At 39.6% G+C, this 16,814-nt stretch overlaps 1 protein-coding gene across 2 annotated transcripts in view; it reads right to left on the bottom strand.

Moving 5' to 3' along the window:
* Positions 1-16,814, bottom strand: part of LOC110185980 (uncharacterized) — a 40,375-nt gene that overhangs the window by 5,370 nt on the left and 18,191 nt on the right. For both annotated transcript variants that reach the window (XM_020955003.2, XM_020955004.2), the window contains exons 2-4: positions 11,492-11,763; positions 4,350-4,494; positions 33-143 (exon numbers count right to left, since the gene is read on the bottom strand). In XM_020955003.2, coding sequence (XP_020810662.2) covers positions 33-143; positions 4,350-4,494; positions 11,492-11,762 — 527 coding nt within the window. In that variant the 5' untranslated portion in view covers position 11,763. The remainder of the gene's footprint in view (positions 1-32; positions 144-4,349; positions 4,495-11,491; positions 11,764-16,814) is intronic.

Genomic DNA, 16,814 nt, shown 5'->3' with positions numbered 1-16,814 from the left:
CCTTAAAATTTATATAAAATAGGTTAACTCACCGTTGAGCCACAAGCCTTGAAAGGGAATGTAACCGCTGCAACGCTTCCAGTGGCAATTGTTGCATCTTGTTTCCTGATATATCCAGTGTCATTAGCGAGTGTGTCATCGTGCTGTGGAGCAGCAAGAGTAGAGGAGAAGGGCGATGGTGAAAGAGATGCCTTTACGATTATTATCTAAATCATTCCGCACGAGCGGTAGGGGGACAAGTTATCAAAAATATATAATGGTTAAAACTTTCACTAAAACTTTTGCCGGCAACTATCAACAGTTTCCGCTTGGGTCTGATCCCCTTCCCCCGCCACCATCCGGGACAGCTCCTCTGCTCATATAAATTGACGTGCTGCCTGCCTTTTGACATGGCCTACACACAAGTCGGAAAACAAATATTTAAACTTAATTAACGCGTAGCAACGGCGACCCGGGCGACCCCAGCTGCCAGTCGCCTTCTCACTCCTCACTCCCACTTTCCACTTTCATTCCCTCCCCCCGCTGCCACATTCCCCATGTATTTCTGTTTCCACATCCTCTCTAGACCCCATTAATAGTTATACACCCGCACCGCAAACTCGCACAAATACACACACACACACACATGGTGTAGAGTGGACCTTAGTTTAGTATAGAACTTTCAGGCTTGTTTGGGGTTTTTAGAGGTCTAACTAAGAACTTATTCATATTTGTTGGAGGTGAAATTAAACTATAAAGGTATCTGCCTTACGGAAGAACAAGTTTGTATACTCATGTCATTCATAAATAAGCTAAAAAAGATAATATCCTGGAAGGATATATATACAAAATTAGAGTGATATTGCAACTTATTAAAAGCGTAGAAGTAACCAGAGATAAATAATGCTTTTTAAATAACAGATTTTAGTTAAGTAGAAGTATATGCAGTGAAGTTTTGTTGATAGAAATCTAGATTAGGACTATGCCATATGTTAAATAATTCATATTGTCTTAAATCTTAAGATATGTAATTTATTTATCTTTTAATCTTTAACCTGAGTATAATAAAATAAAGTCAGCTAAGTCAATTATCTTTTGCAAATAAAGTGTTGAATATAATTTTATTCTTGTCTCCTGAAAGGGACACCAAAGTGTCCACCCTAATGTTCATATTTAGGAAACTGCAAAGAGAAAACCCAACCAGAGTTTGGGGCAGCGACCTCAATTATGAAAACCACAAGTTTCGCCCTGCCCCTTGACAACAACAACGGCGACCACTACAGGGGAAAGCGGTGTTCCCTTGTAGTCCTTGATGTAGTTGGTGTTGTGTTTTGGTACCGGACTTGTGTTGTTTCTGCGACGAAGAATCAAATGCCAAACCGAATTCGTGTGGCTCCCTTACGCTCATTTCCGCTCCTCTCTGTACGGCTTTCGGTTTCTTTTGGTTGCCACTTACCGGTAGTTGTTGCCGCTTTTCCTTGTGAACGGCAAAGGAAGCGGAAACGTGTACGCCATCAAAAAGACTACCGCAACTGATTACACTTGAACAAATGCACAATGGCATCTATACACTGCAATCGAACTATTTAAATAGTTTTTGTTGTCTTTGGAGAATTGTTGGTGAATTTTCCAAGTCACGCAACTATTTCATAATTTTCACCTGCTAACGAAATCATTAGGGAATATATGTCAAGGTGAGTTGTTCATAAAATACATGACCACCAAGCTTTAAAGGGACAACAAATACGAAATGAACAACAAACAAATCGAAGCAAAATGGCAAGAGAATATGTCTCCTTATTTAAGCAACGTGACAGTATGAATTATTAATAGCCTAAGCACTTCAATATTTATTACAACTGTACATAATCAATATGAACTTGGGTTCTTTTTCGTGAGATTTCATTTTACGAAAATATGTATATATTTCGTCCTGTAATACAGAATCTGTAGGAGGTTTGCACCATGACATTTTTATGCCATTTTTGTGCCTAGATATGAAAACAACAAGAGGAACATTTGTTTGTTATATGGCAAAATAATTATGAGTTAAAAATGCACTTAACTCTATATCCCTGAATTTTACTGAGTTCTGTGCAGAGTTCTGTCAGAGAAACATCAAGATTTCATTAATACACATTTTCTCATTTCCTATATGTAACAAATGTATTTTTTACCAGCTGTAAAACCCATACCTTAGTTCATTTGAGGTTTTAAATTGCAATATTTTAATTAAAACAGTTTAGATTTTTTGCCACTTCAGTGGAGTGTTCATTTCCTCATTCTCAAAATGCAAAATAAACCTTTCCGATTACGATTCTTTCAGGCAAGAGTATAAATGGGAAATTTGAAAAATAAAGGAAATGTGAAATGGGGCCGATTTTAACCACATTAACCGGCTTTATGAGCATTAATTAGTTTGATTTAAATTCTTAATGTCATCGTGTGTGAGCTGTATATCTTTAGCTGCCTCCCTCCCCGCACATTCTTCTTGGCCATGTGCAGTTGGCCGTTAACTGTGGGTATTCATTTAACTTTAGCAGCTTAACGAGTGTGTCGGCAGGCGGGAGCCTGCGGTTAAGGGGCGTGAACCCAACTCTGGTTATCCTTTGTGCTCGTTAAAAAATTTTCGCGTTTCATTTCATGGCAACAAAGAGCATATAAGAAGATGAAGAGCAATAAAAAAGCAGCGCAGGCTGAAAAATGCGGTCGTCTCCCGCCCCATACACACACAGCCCCAAACAGTTTAATGAATGGGAAAAAAAAAGAAAAGTTGCATCCTCAGTCAAATGTCTGACGAATAATATGTTCGAAATGTTCGATTACTGACGAAATAATATCAAGTGCTTAATACAACCAACAGTTCTCTCACGATGACAGCTAGGAACCATTTCCGAAGTATAAAAACGAGGTAATTCTTCTAGAGATCAGCATCATCATCACCATCAGCAGTATTCAATATGATCACGATTTCCAATGTGAAATCGATTATAACTAAGCCAAAGATGCCTTAAACTCAATTTTGAAAGCTTTTTTGCATTGTCTTTTAATGGAATATTATCATATTGGGCTTGAATGTTTACAAAAATTTCAAATTGTATTAGTTTTAGACAGTTTTATTGATAATAAAACTCAGTTAAATATTATATACAATTTTTATTTTTAAATGTTTTATTCTTTATTGACTTTTTCGCCTTATATATGACCTTAGTATATCATTGACTATTTACTTATATACCTATATATACCCTATACGAAAACATAAAATATAAATATTCTTCATATATTAAATGGATATTTTTATATGCTAATTTTTTGGGAAAATCAAAGATCTTGATATGTCATAACTAAGCCAAAAATTCATTAATTTCAATTCAGAATACTTTTCTGTGCTAGTTTTTATAGTGCTAACAAATCTGCATACCAAGTTCTTAAATTTAAAAAAATTAATTTTTTGTCAATTTTTCACAAATTTAACGATGTAACCCCTTTTAAAATTTTGAAAAATTCGACAAAATTTCGAATTGTTATTTTTCAACCAGACATGTTTAGATCGATTTGTCTGTTCATTCTGATCAAGAATATATATGATTTATAGGGTCGGAAACGATTCCTTTATGTGTCGCAAGCTACTGACTGAAAATTTAATGACTGGGACATGGAAAATATTATTTCTTTTTTATTCTTTATTTATTTTACCAGTAATTGATTTTTATAAATAAAAAACTAAATTATATAAAAATAACTGAAAAAATTGATACATCGAAATTAAAAGAAACTCTTTTTGTCGCCTCTAAAACTAAAATTCATTTACACTTTAGTATCTGTAGATTAAATTACAATTAAAAAATGTGATTTGATTTTACATTTACATTATTATTGGATTTAAATGCCTGTTCTGGCAAAGTTTTTCCCCTTTTGGTGTTAGTCGTTTAAAATTGCCTTTTTCTTTCTCCTCATCTTGCTCCCTTTCTCCGCTTTTGTGATTAATTACACTCAAACAAATAGCGCTTGAAAGTTTCCCATTTTCCCTTTTACCCACTTTTATTTTTTCTGCTGCGTGTGTGAGTTTGCATTTCCCGCTTGCATTTTCAGCCTGAGTGCTTCGCTGAAAACACCGCGCCCAGTCGCGCTTCCCACCCCAAGCCCTCGCTTTGTTAAACTTAATTTTACGCCTTTTTTACAACTTGCAGGTTTATGTTGTAAAAATATACAAAGCACTCACAGACACACACACATCCTCCCGTTCCCGCCCAGCTGGAAAAAGGGGTCATGCAAATAGGCCGGCCAACTGTCCTGTCATCATGGCTCTGGCAGGTGCGCTGTGCCCAGGACACCATCATGACGCCGCACACTCGCATGACACTCACCTGAAGCTCCGCTCGGATATATCCTGCAGTTCGTTGTCGATTAGCTTCAGCGTCTTGAGACGCAGTCCCTGGAAGGTCTCATCGTCGACGCTTTGCAGGTGCGTGTTGGACATCTCAATGTAGCGCACACTGCTGTGCATGAACTCTGCGGAAAATATAAGGGAAAAAAAGCCACGAATTAGCAGACTAAAAAGGAATATTATATTATTATGCAGGTCTTAAAGGCTAGGTTCCTAAGATCTAATACAGCCATTAGAGGTACCAACTATACTGACTGTCTCCATGTCCTACTACACACATAGATGTTGAATGGACTCGAGCATCCGGAACAGAGCCACAAAGTGAGATACTCGGAGAAATGGCCGCCATCAGTTCATCATTCAAATTGATTTTAAACGGCATTCGAAGCGTTTACCATAAACGAGGGAATATGCCCGGACCATCCCCTATACATTGTAGATGCGATGCCATTCCTCGTCTAACGATGATGGCTTTTGTTTTGGCAGTTTTGATCGCCGGCGCGTTAAGGCAAATGGGTCATCAGCGTGCCATCAGACAATGGACCCGAACCGAACCGACCCGGACCGACCCACCAGAGGAGCACAGGCCTAGAGAAATCCATTGCCCGCGGTGATTCCCCGTTGGCGATGAGGCCACGCTCTCGATTTTTGTGCGCGTTTTCCGGCCGAGCCATGGGGTCCAGGATCCGGGCATCGAACGAGCAATGCCTGCAGGAGTCAGCAACCGAAAAAACGAACAACAAATTTCGATTTTCATCCATGGACAAGACAGGCCCGTGACATCTTGGTCGAGTATAAAAATGAATAGCAACGTATTTCATTTGCTTTTTCCATTACAATTTTCCCGGAAAATTGCCAATCGATTGGTTAGTAAAACATAATGCTTTTAGCTTGGAATCGGAGTTTAAATAGGTTTTAATTGAAATCAGAACACAGAAATTAGTATGTTCCAATATTAACATTATTAGATAATAGTTTTTGATTCTTTGAGACTGGTGTTCCTTTATAGATTTCATTCGATATATGCGGATAATTTTTTATATTTTCAGACTACTAGCTGTTTAAATATTAACAATTTTGAATAGTTGATTTTGGTCCTTAAAGACTGCATTTCTTCTGCAGGTCTATTCGTAAATTATTAATTTATTTTCCGACTAAAAGCTGCTTTTAGGATTTAACTGCAATCTGTCAAAGTTGATTCAATTATGCTTAAAACAAAAAGCTTTTTAACACACTTTTTTTTTGCAGAACAAATAGCAAGAGAACTTTGCTATTTACAATTTTTAATAGTCTTCACTGAACGTTTTTATGCATTTTGCATGTTTTTTTTTCCAGAGTTTGATCTGTGCCAGTCAAACCGCAACAAAGTTTCATCAGGAATCAGTGCGTTTTCACTTATTAAATATTCCGATCCATGGAGCACGAAAAAATTGGCTGCATAGAGCGATTGATTTTTGCACTCTCTTGCGCATTGAATATTTATAAGAAACAATCAATTGTTGGTCAGCTTCTGTTTGGAGCGGTATTTTTTACCCCATTCGAAATTTATTTTTTTCTACTTTTTGCTGTTGAATTTTTTGGCTTTGAACTCATCAAATTGATGTTTAATTATTTCGCTCTCTAGTCAAGTTTGTTCCACATTTTTTGTTCTTGATGTTTTTTGTTCCACTCTCCTGCCAAAACGTTCATGGTCGAGTCAATCCCTGGCAATCCCGGCTTAGTCGCGAATTTCGCACTGACTTTAATGCGGCCGTGGTATCTGTGCACAGAGAACACATATGTATGGGAAAATGGCTGAACAAAAATAGTTTCCTTTCTTCACTTTGCGCTTTCTGTCTAAAAAAGCCCAAAATGACAATACACAAAACAGCGAACCGAACCGAACCGAAAAGGAGGAAATTTTTCAATTAAAAGCGGAAAGTGCATTTCCATGTTGCACGTCAGTTCCTCTTCCACTTTTGCGGCGTTACTCGCAGAGACCCGCCACTCGACCAAAAAATATTTTCCCTGACATGAGATGGATCGGGGTATAGGATGTGGGAGGGGCTGAGTAGGAGGGGCAGTCGATGGGAGGTGGGTGGTGGGCGGTGGCAGGCGGCATTCCGACACACTCGCTCGCTGAATGCTTAAGGTAAGGTCAGGCCATAATTTAAGTTGACAAGCATGACATGGAAATTCCCTTTGGTCGTCTGCAGAAACATCAGCAGCCGTTACCATAATCAGGCTAAAACAAATGCTTCCCCCTCGCCCGTGTGTGTGTATGCCATGAGACCGAGTTCCATGCGAGGAGTCGCCTTGGGTGACCAATTCCTTTGAGAGCTGCGTCCCCTCGCACCGGGCACTCCAAGGACTCCGGCCCCAAACGTTGCTCCTGTTTAATTAACACATGCTCAACGAATCGTAATTTAATTGCGGCTTTGATGTCTCCCCAAGGCTCTTCTGAGTCACACAAAAATGTTGAGACATTGCAAAAAGGAGGGGAAGAACAATGATCATTGGTTATATGTAGAAACTTGAGTCCGGCCTTGAAATTCGCAAGGCTTTTCGATTCTACCGCAGCTGGATAAAATATATATAATATTCTCTTACATTTGTCAGTTTAATGTTTATATCGGGTAAGAAATTGTTATTTTAAACAAATATTAAAATTATACCTTCAATTAGCCTTAACTTTAAAAGTAAGTAGTTCTAGAATCTGTTTGAGTTAAAGTTCTCTATGTACATAGATTGACAAGGGCTTCAGTGCATCATTTTTAAACATTCTGTAAAGGTTTTTTTTTTTAATTTTTGTAAACAAAATTATAAGTTCTTTGGAAAAAGAAGCCAATATTGTTGAGCAGCAAAAATTGTTGTCTTAGTATATAAATGAGGATATGTAATTAAAGTATTTTAAAGCGTGTATAATTAGCTACAAAGAAACTAACTAACACTTCAACGGATTCAAAATTCTAATTTTCCGCTAAATAAATTGACAAATTTTTACATTAACTAGTATGTATTCAATTTTTTCAAACAATTAAATTTTTGCTCAAATAAAATACTAATTTAAAAAGATATATTATAAGATATGAAGTTACTGTTTATCGGACTTAACTATATTATTTATAGATATTAATGGTTTATAGTTGTCAAAGTAATGTTGGTAAAATATAAAAATATCCTCAAACTAATGCATTGTTACATAGGTAATTTCGATTGAAGGCTAATTTTGATAGAAAATAATTTAAAATATTCAGTTCGAGGGTAAAATTTTACTATCTTAGTCGAAGGGAAATTATTAAGTTAAGTTTAAACTTAAAATAAGGACTTCTTCAAGGAACTTTGATGATGAAAACTTATTTCCCATACATTATGATACCATTTAAAGTCAAGTAAATAGCTTATTGAAATCGGAGCACTTAATTATTATCATATCCAACCGATAACGTACAGTACATGTTTGATTCTCATTGTTGCGCATATTAAATTGTTAGTTTAGACGCATAAAGTTACATTGAGTTTGATCAAGATCATATCGCTGACACGTTTAGATGGTTGTTTATTCCAATGTCAATGTGTGCACACATACTTTGAATTGCGCTCACCCATAGACACCGTCACATGGCCACGTGCGTAGTACGCCCACCTACAAACAGTAATATAAGCACGGAACAGCTTACATCTTAATTACATATCGCATATTAATACAATATTAATCATACGCCCTGTTGACACGAATGTGCCTCCCCATGGCCGAGCAGCAGCAGGCACATGGCCAAAGTCCAAGTCCAGCGCATTCCTCATGCAGGACAGACCGGCTTATATAGTATATATCCACTAACCGTACAGAGTGTGTGTACGTAAATATACGTACGTAGGAGGGTAAGAGGGGGCGTGTGCATATCTAAGCTGCTATTGCCAGTGTTTTGTTATGAGTGGACAAACCAAGCAACCCAAGAACGACAACAACACATATGGCGTTAATAAACTTCTAGACCCGTGCCTGAGGGGCCAACAACTGAAATGAACTCGGGGAGCGGACACAGCGGACCCTGGATGGAGTTCCGTCCCATATACGTTTGGCTTGTACTTTATGGCCTCAAGTCAATTCTCTGACAAAATGCCAAGCATATTTATTTATTTACTTTTGCTGCGAGGCAGACCAGCGAAGTCTGCTCCTGCTTCCCCTGCTTATATGCTCGTCCACGTTCAACATTCAGCGTTCAACGTTCTCGTCTCGTTTTGCGTCACTTTCCAAGTGTTTATTCAACTTGCCCCAGCGTTGATATGAAAAAACAATATAACGGCAACAACAAAGCGTCAGTTGGGGGAAGCACAAGCCAGGGGGGAGCACACACAGATGCAAAATTAATACGACCAAGACCACCAGATCGTCTTGGACTTGTTGGAAATTCATCAAATGTCTGCAAAGACTCCATAGTTTTGTATTTTATTTTATAAAATTAATGAACTAAGCTTCTTCAAGTCGGTTTTTTGTGATGAACACATATATTTTTGTTACCAGCTCACCCTTATTTTTTTCAAGACTGTGACTTTTTAAAAGTCAACTCTCTTTCTTATTTTAAAATGTTATGCATAGCTTTTGTTTTCCTTACATGAAATAGAAAATTCAAAACAGTTTCTAAAAACACATGCAAAGTGCCAAGTCACTTAAAATGATACGAAATATTACAAAAGGGTTTCTGTATTTTTGGGCTTTAAGTCAACCATTTCAGCAATTTCTGTCCTATAACTAAGGCTCCCTGAAACTTCCAGGCAGTAGTGGCTGCTGTGTGCGTCCGTGTGTTGATGAAGATTACGTCAGCTGAAAAGTTATTGTTTTGTCCAGGCATTCGGAGAGGCAACCAAAGACTCCCAGCCTCCGAGTGGGAGTGAGGGCAGGAAGCTGCCATTTATATCCATATAGTTTGGGCTTGGTGTCGTGCACTGGGCAATAGCCAAAAAATAAGTAGAACAGAAACAGGGCCCAGGAAGCGTGCGGCATGTGGGCAAACTGTCGTCCTTCATTTTCGTTTTTCGGCTACTCCTAAATAGTTGGGGCATGAAAATTGCGGCCGAATCGAAGCAAGGATGCTGCCATCCAATGCTGCTCGAAAAATGCCTCCGACCGAGAGAGGGCAGGCCGATAGTGAGACATTAAAAATAAATCCAAATTGTAGCTCAGCATTTTTTGTGGCCCCAATTTCGTGTACGGAGCAGAAGCACACAATAGAATTTCAACATTAAATTACGGTCATATTCGGAGCACTAAAGGACCAAATATTCCACTGCGGCATATTGTCCACGCCAGAGACGACGCACCGAAAATTTTAACAGATTAAATGAATTCTCAACTACTCTCTGGGTCCCCGGTTGCAGTTGTCACATCCTCCTGGCATGCCTCTGCTTTTCTAGGTGCATAGTTTTGGTTCTAATATATACTTTTTTGTTGGATTCCTAGACCACATGGTGACATGCCAGCCAGGAAGTCGATTCGTTGGAAAATAGAAAAAGGAGCGGGGGCGTGGCACGCAATTAGCCAGGCTGTCACCCAAAGTGTTTTCAGCTCCTCCTCCTCCTTGCTCCTGGTTCCTGGCTCCCTCTGCGTCCGTTTGCATTAGAATTGCTAATTGCCAAAAGTTTCCCAACTGCAACATTTCTTCTGCTGCTCGAATGCATTCGTTGTCGTTGACATCACCATCAACATCGTCGTCCAATATAAATGAACACACATATCTATATAAACTTGATTTAAATTAAAAAACATATACACATAAAGTAAAGTGTCTTCTTGACTTTAAGAATTTGTGGAATATCTTTTTTGAGAGTCCTTTGTCTGGGACACAAATTCGGATTCCCGACGTGTTATTCGCTTTAATTCGATTTGTCGTAATATCTTAAAGTTTTTCATTAAAGCAAAAGCCACTGCAGATGCAATTGGAAAGTTTTGCATAAGAAACGAAGGATAAATTGCCAATGCGGAGTGGCCACTTCTGCCGGTTCTTGGCCCTTCCTCCTTGGGGGAAACCACCGAGCCAGAGACAAACTTTTCAATAGTACTAGTAGTCCTCCTCCTCCTCCACCCTCTCAGCCATCTCTATTCCCGTTTGCTGCCAATGTCTGCCCAATTTTTGTGTGTTTTGCCAGTCAACAACTTTGTTTATTATTTTGTTTCTTTTATTTTCATTTTTTGGAACTTTATGCGGGGCAACTTTTGCCCAAAAAAGGCGACTCTGTGGGCGTGTCACAGTTGTTAGCGACGAAGAAGAGAGCGCGCGCGGGTGCCGGAATGGTAATATTTCCAGCACAGGACTCGCACACACAAAGAGCGAGGGAGGTGGGAGAAAAGCCACAGCAATGGGCAACATTGGAAGTGGAAAATGACAATGGAGCTATGGAAACTTGCCATTCATTCATTACTTAAAAGCGGAGGCACAGCCACGAATGCTTTTAGTTGCTTCTCCCGACTATAATATACCAACTAAAATAATTGTCATAAAGAAGCATTTTATAAAGAAACCTAAAGAGGTTCTTTCTTCACTGATTACTATAAAAGTCTTTTATAATTTTCAAAAAGTTCTTACTCAAAAAGTGTGTCTTAAAAGAACTAATTAATAAATAAACATATATCCCAATCAACCCTTCTTTATGGGTTAGGTATAATAACCTTATTAAATGCCACAAAACAACCTACTCTCCTCTGAGTATAACTCGATGAAAACTACAAAAAAATGTTGCTGCGAATTCGCCACAGCAATCGTTACGAAACTTTTGCATAAAGGAACCGAAAAGGAGGCACCGAAAAAGGACGAAACAAGATATAACAAAATGCAACTTTATTTTTACAACTAATTGGCAAACTTAAATGTAAAATTTCATTTTATTTGTGGAGCCTTGACAAAGCTGTTTGAAACTTCATTAAAAAATTAACTTTTTCTTTAGCTGGGGCAGTGACACGAGCACAAGGATCCAAACACAAGAGAATGGGTGAGGCCAGAGAGCCAGTGTCCTGCTCTGTGGTCAAGGCGATTTATGACCCACTGGCAATGAAAATATTTGCCACATAAATAAGGCGTGACAACGGTGGGTGGGGGACATATTGACGGGCGATACATGGGGGTGGGGTGGGGCGGTGTCACTTACCTGGAAACTTGTAAAGGGCCACCTCGTTGCAATTAATCTCAATCAAGGTGCTTGTCTCGTTGGGCAGGCCGGCACACTGGCACATCGAGTTGAGCGGACAGGCGTAGAGGATGTCCTGTTGCTGGGAGCCCAGTAGGGCCGCGGATCCCCTGCCGCCCGTGGGCGGAGGTCCTCGAGCCGCGTTCCTCGTCCTTCGCTGGCCTCCGCCGTCGAACTGCCAGCAGTGCGAGGAGCTCACCAGGCACGAGATCAGGACCATATACAGGTGCATTCTGCAACGAAGAAAAAGAAAGGAGAAGCGGATGCTGGTGAGAAAACTGCAAATGCATAGATGGAATCTTAAAATCCAGTGGCCTTCACTCGCCGGCTTTTATTCCGTCACGTTGGCCCACATAAATCCACCGTGTGGAGACACCTTGCCCGCGCGGCATTTGTTTATTCGGAGTTGCTTTGCATAAATCACACGTTTGGAAAGAGAAGGCAAATGAAATGGCATAAAATTAACGTTACTCTACACGCGCAGAATAAGCACACTGACACAATTATAATTAAAAATATTATTAAAATAAAAACTTTAAAAATAAACCATGTTGATAAATAACCCAAAAGGTTTTCTAGGAAAAATTCTTTTCAAGGAGAAATAAAGTATCATTAAGAGAATGAATATCATGATTTATTGTTGCAATCTGCAAATTAAACACCAATTTTTGATTAAATTACTTAAGACAACATTTTGTGATCCTAAAAAAATCTCATTTAAATAAGTTAATTGTTTTCTTGATACTTTTGAACCAATGTTGATATTTTGGCTAAAGCAACCTCTGCCTCCCCACGCGACAACGGAGGAAGTTTTCGACTAAAAGCCTGCGACAACTCATGCAAATGAGCCGCAGTCGTGTGACATTCTCCCTCCAAACCCTACATCCACGGCCATGCAATCTTTCAAACACATGAAAACGCCTAGCCTTATAAAGGGAAATGTACTGGGGAAAAAATATATTTAAAAAATCAAAAGAGAAACTAACTTCGGGCCACCGAAATTTATATAGCCTTGCAGTTGGAATTGATATATAGGATGAAGTAAGAATTTAGTTATTAGTGAGCTAGAAATAGTTGCAAGCTATATTTTCATATGCTGATCAAGAATAAATATACTTTACAGGGTCGGAAACGACTCCTTCACAGCGTAACAAGTTGCTGCTTTAATTTATAATACCCTGCAAACGTATAAAGATAATAATTTAATACAAATTGAACAATGAAGAAGTGAATATCATATCGTCATAATCATTAAAGACTTGAATATATTTTATCCACTTTTAAATCTATAAAACATGATGAAATATTTCTCCGATTTAAACCCAATCTTTAGAAGTTCTTCAGAACAAATAATCACATTATACAATCAAAGATTCCTTAATTACCATACCTTGTTTTCTCAGAGTGGATGAAAGCCAGAGAAAAGTGCGCAACCACAACACGTAGAGGCCTCAACAGCCACAGAGAAGTCGCATATAAAACATGCTTCATGTACGCTAGATGTGTGATGTTTATTTGACACGCCAAAGTATATAATAACAAATAAAAACTTTCGGCTTTACCTTGGATCACCTTGCCATACCAGACGACTAGCACTGGCACTGGGACAAGGGCGAGGGCGAGGACGAGGACGAGGGCGCGGACTAGGACGAGAACCAGGACGAGTACGGGCCATTAGCACGATTGTTGAGCTTTAAGACTCCCGACGGTTTGCCTTGAGTGTGCGAGTATGTGGTACCTGCGCACATTACGACCAGCCATAAAACTAGGGACAAAAAGTGGAGCCGGAGAGACCGGAGAGCTCGGAGAGTCAACCAGCCGGTTGGCATTCAATGCCGCCCCAACCAAGTCCAAGTCTAAGTCGGTAAGTTATATCCCGAGTCAGCCCAAGGCTTCGGCTAAGTAAAATATATATTTTACACATACTATATAAAAGCAAGTTCATAAAAGCAACCCGAAGCATGTGATGTTATGATAAAGGAAATGGAATAATTCGTATAATTGGTGGAAAATGAAAACTAAAATTTGGTGAATTTTATATAGTTATCATATTTGAAGGCAAACAAATTAACTTAGCAGTTGGTCATATGAAAACAATGAATGTATTTTTCAAGCAAACAAACTTATGTCAGCAGCCAGTTTGAATAACATCTGAAATAATATTATAGAAGCAAAGAGAAGGCAACTGATAGGTTCTGGTTTAAGCCAGCATTATACCATGTATTCTTACTTATTGATTTCAATTTCAATAGTTTATTGAATTTTACTGGTACTTTTGATTTCAAGATAGTTGAATTATTCCATAGGTTCTAGAACCCCAAGTTATAAATTTAGTTCAATAATAAATCTGTTTTGGTCAAATCGTCAAATATTTACTTAATCTCCCAACTGTCATTCGCCATATGCACTTAACATAAAATTCTGGCCAGAGACCGTGAGAGAGAAGGAAAAGCAATCAGGAAAGCTTCAGCTTGCCGCCCGGCACTCTTGCTGATTGTTTTTCATTATGCTGATGGTGACAAATCGAAGTCATTTTCGTTCGCCTGGACGATGTAAAACAAATGATACATCACACAGTTGAGTGCGTATATATAAGTAGTATCAACCTTTTGCACCTTCCTTTGCACACACACACACACAGAGAGACACACACGGGGTATCTCAGCAGGGACAAAAGTCGAAGATGGCAGGATGTTGGACGGCAGACGACAAAACGACAAAACGAAAAAGATAAATATGTCGTAAAAGTTTTTTATTTGCGTTTTATTTTTTGATTCAGAAAATGACTAACTTGTTGGCTGACAGACAAGCGGCAAACAGGCAACGCCTTGGGCCAAGAACACAGGGGGGGTCCCAGGGCGGGCCACAGCTAGGGACACTTCTGAGATGGGGGAGACAGGACAGGCCAGGGTAAAGACAGTCAACAGCAAACGTCTGTCACGCACAACATCCCCTCTGTCCAAGGTCCTTGCAGATGCGGGTTGCCATCTGACCCCTACTTAGTTGAAAAAAAACTTTTTAAAACAAGCAAACAACATTGTTGTATAAAAAAATGTGAGTTCAGTGAGCAGAAGCATAGATACTCTATGAAAATATTAAAAGTGGCACATTTCCCATTACTATTCCAATCTAAATATCATCTAGATTTCAATTCAACTGTAGAAAATTATGCATATATGCATACATTTTATCAACTTATTTCTCTTTCAGGAAATATTCAAAAATTATCTTAGAGTATAGTTAAGATCAAACTACATATTAAAGTGTCAATGTGCAAGCCACCCACTCCATTTGCCTTTGCCACCATCATCTTCCGTTGAAGGGAAGGACGAATGCCACGAAAAGGTCAACAAGAGGCAGGTTGACTGGATTGCCGGGCCTGGCAGGCAGACCGCAAGTTTTTATTACGCATATAATGCCAGCGATTTGCCCAAAGGAGTGCGGGTCCTGCTGCTGCGGCGACTGACTAAGGGCGGATCACAGAGGTCTGCATCATTTTTATACTTTTAATTTTTTATGCCGGTGACACAGTGACATGAAATGTCAACGAGCTGCAAAACAAACAGAAGCAAAAGTAGCAGCACTGGCAGCAGGAGCACTGGCAAGAAGGTTCTGGTCGAGGACCAGGATATATGTATATGAAGAGCGTCCGTTGGGGATGTTGTCCTGCTAGTTGGCGCAAACGCTGACTGCGCTGCTGGCGGCGGGCAGCGCAGCAGGAAAAATGCTGAAAAACGTAGCATACATTTGGGAGTCGTTGGCCCACAGCTCAGCCGCCTCGTTCGCTCGCTCGCTCGCTCTATCTCTGTCGAAAATTTGCGAGTTTGTGCGATAATAACATATGTAAGTTGCTTCCCTCCGCGCATCTGTGTGTGTGTGTGCGAGTGTGTGTGTGAGTGTGGGCTTTTTGGCTGTGCTGCATATATAAGCATGTCGGTTTTAAATTTAGCCTTATAAGCTGCTCCGGTTTATGCTACTGCAGGAGCTTTTCCGCAAAAAAAGTACAAAATATACAACAACAAAATGAAAAAGAAAATGTTTTAAAGCCGACGCTCAGACGGGGATCAGAACTTTAAGTGAACTTAACCAAGTGTGAGTGCGTATTTAACGCAGCCAAACATGAAAAAGGTCTTGGGTGTGTGTGTGTGTAGAAGGTGTGCGCTTCTTTCATCCTGCCGTTGCAAGCGGCAAACTGTATCCTCAAGATACATTTCAGTTAATCGGAGTCAAGCCAATTAAGGGCACGGCAAAGTTTAACTTGTAATTTTTTTTTGTTTTATTTGTCAGACAGAGTGGCCTAATTAAGTGGGTCCGTTATGGTTACTTAAATATTTAATGGGTGACAGACGTCGGTCGGTTTGTGACCTTTTGATTTGAACACAGGTTCATGTGAGTGTTTCAAATAATTATAAAGTTTTGTTTAATTTCAACAGAGTTCAGTGGCTGTGTAAAGTGCTTATTAAACAATTAATTAGTCACAATAACAATGCAAATGTTCATGATTTCCCATTCGGTGTAACATAGGTACTTGCAAAACTTTTCATGCCCATTTTCCACTCAGGCAGCCATCCATTCAACTGGCTTAGATTTGCTGGGAAACCATTTTAGACTACTTCTTGGCCATATCTCACACCTTGACAGATGCAGGACCATCCGTCTTCCGAATTGGACGTGCACATATGCAGCGGATTGGGTTTTATGAAACCATTAGCAGAACGGCACCAACTTTAAGATACATTCATCTTGCGAGGCATTTTAAAAAGGAGACTTGCCTCAAATGGGGTTCGGCTCTTCGGCCTGGTCATATATAAATCACACCCGTCCGCATACACACTCTCACCAACACTCGCACAGTTTAGTCAGTTCATTCAAGTGTCGTTTATCGCTTTTGCTATTTTGGCAGCGCCTTCCGTGTAACTGCTTTTGGCCATAAATAAGCCAATTTGGCAAAGCGTCCCCCGAACCCAGAGCCCCATCGCCCACTATCTGTCCCGGCAAGGTGGTTTGGTATGTATTCCCGGTACTCGAACTGAAATCCCCAAAAACTCGACTTCCCAGCCAGCCAGCCAATCATTCAGTCAACCGGAGTCAGTCAGAACAATAAAAATAAAATTTATTACTCAAAGTTTATGGCATAGCTATAAATGTATCTTTTCTGCTGAGTATCTCAGTGTATATGTATCCATAAATATGCATCCATTCGCACCTAAGTGCGGCGCTGCAGGGGTGCCACATGTGGCGCCCACCTCCCTCCCCCACTGAGTAGTAGTAGCCTGCTGTTGAA

This window comes from Drosophila serrata, unplaced genomic scaffold (assembly GCF_035046125.1).
Source record: "Drosophila serrata isolate PLE 108 unplaced genomic scaffold, ASM3504612v1 contig_100, whole genome shotgun sequence".
NCBI lineage: Eukaryota > Metazoa > Arthropoda > Insecta > Diptera > Drosophilidae > Drosophila > Drosophila serrata.
Note: the sequence above shows the minus strand (reverse complement) of the source record. Positions and strands in the feature narration are given on the sequence as shown.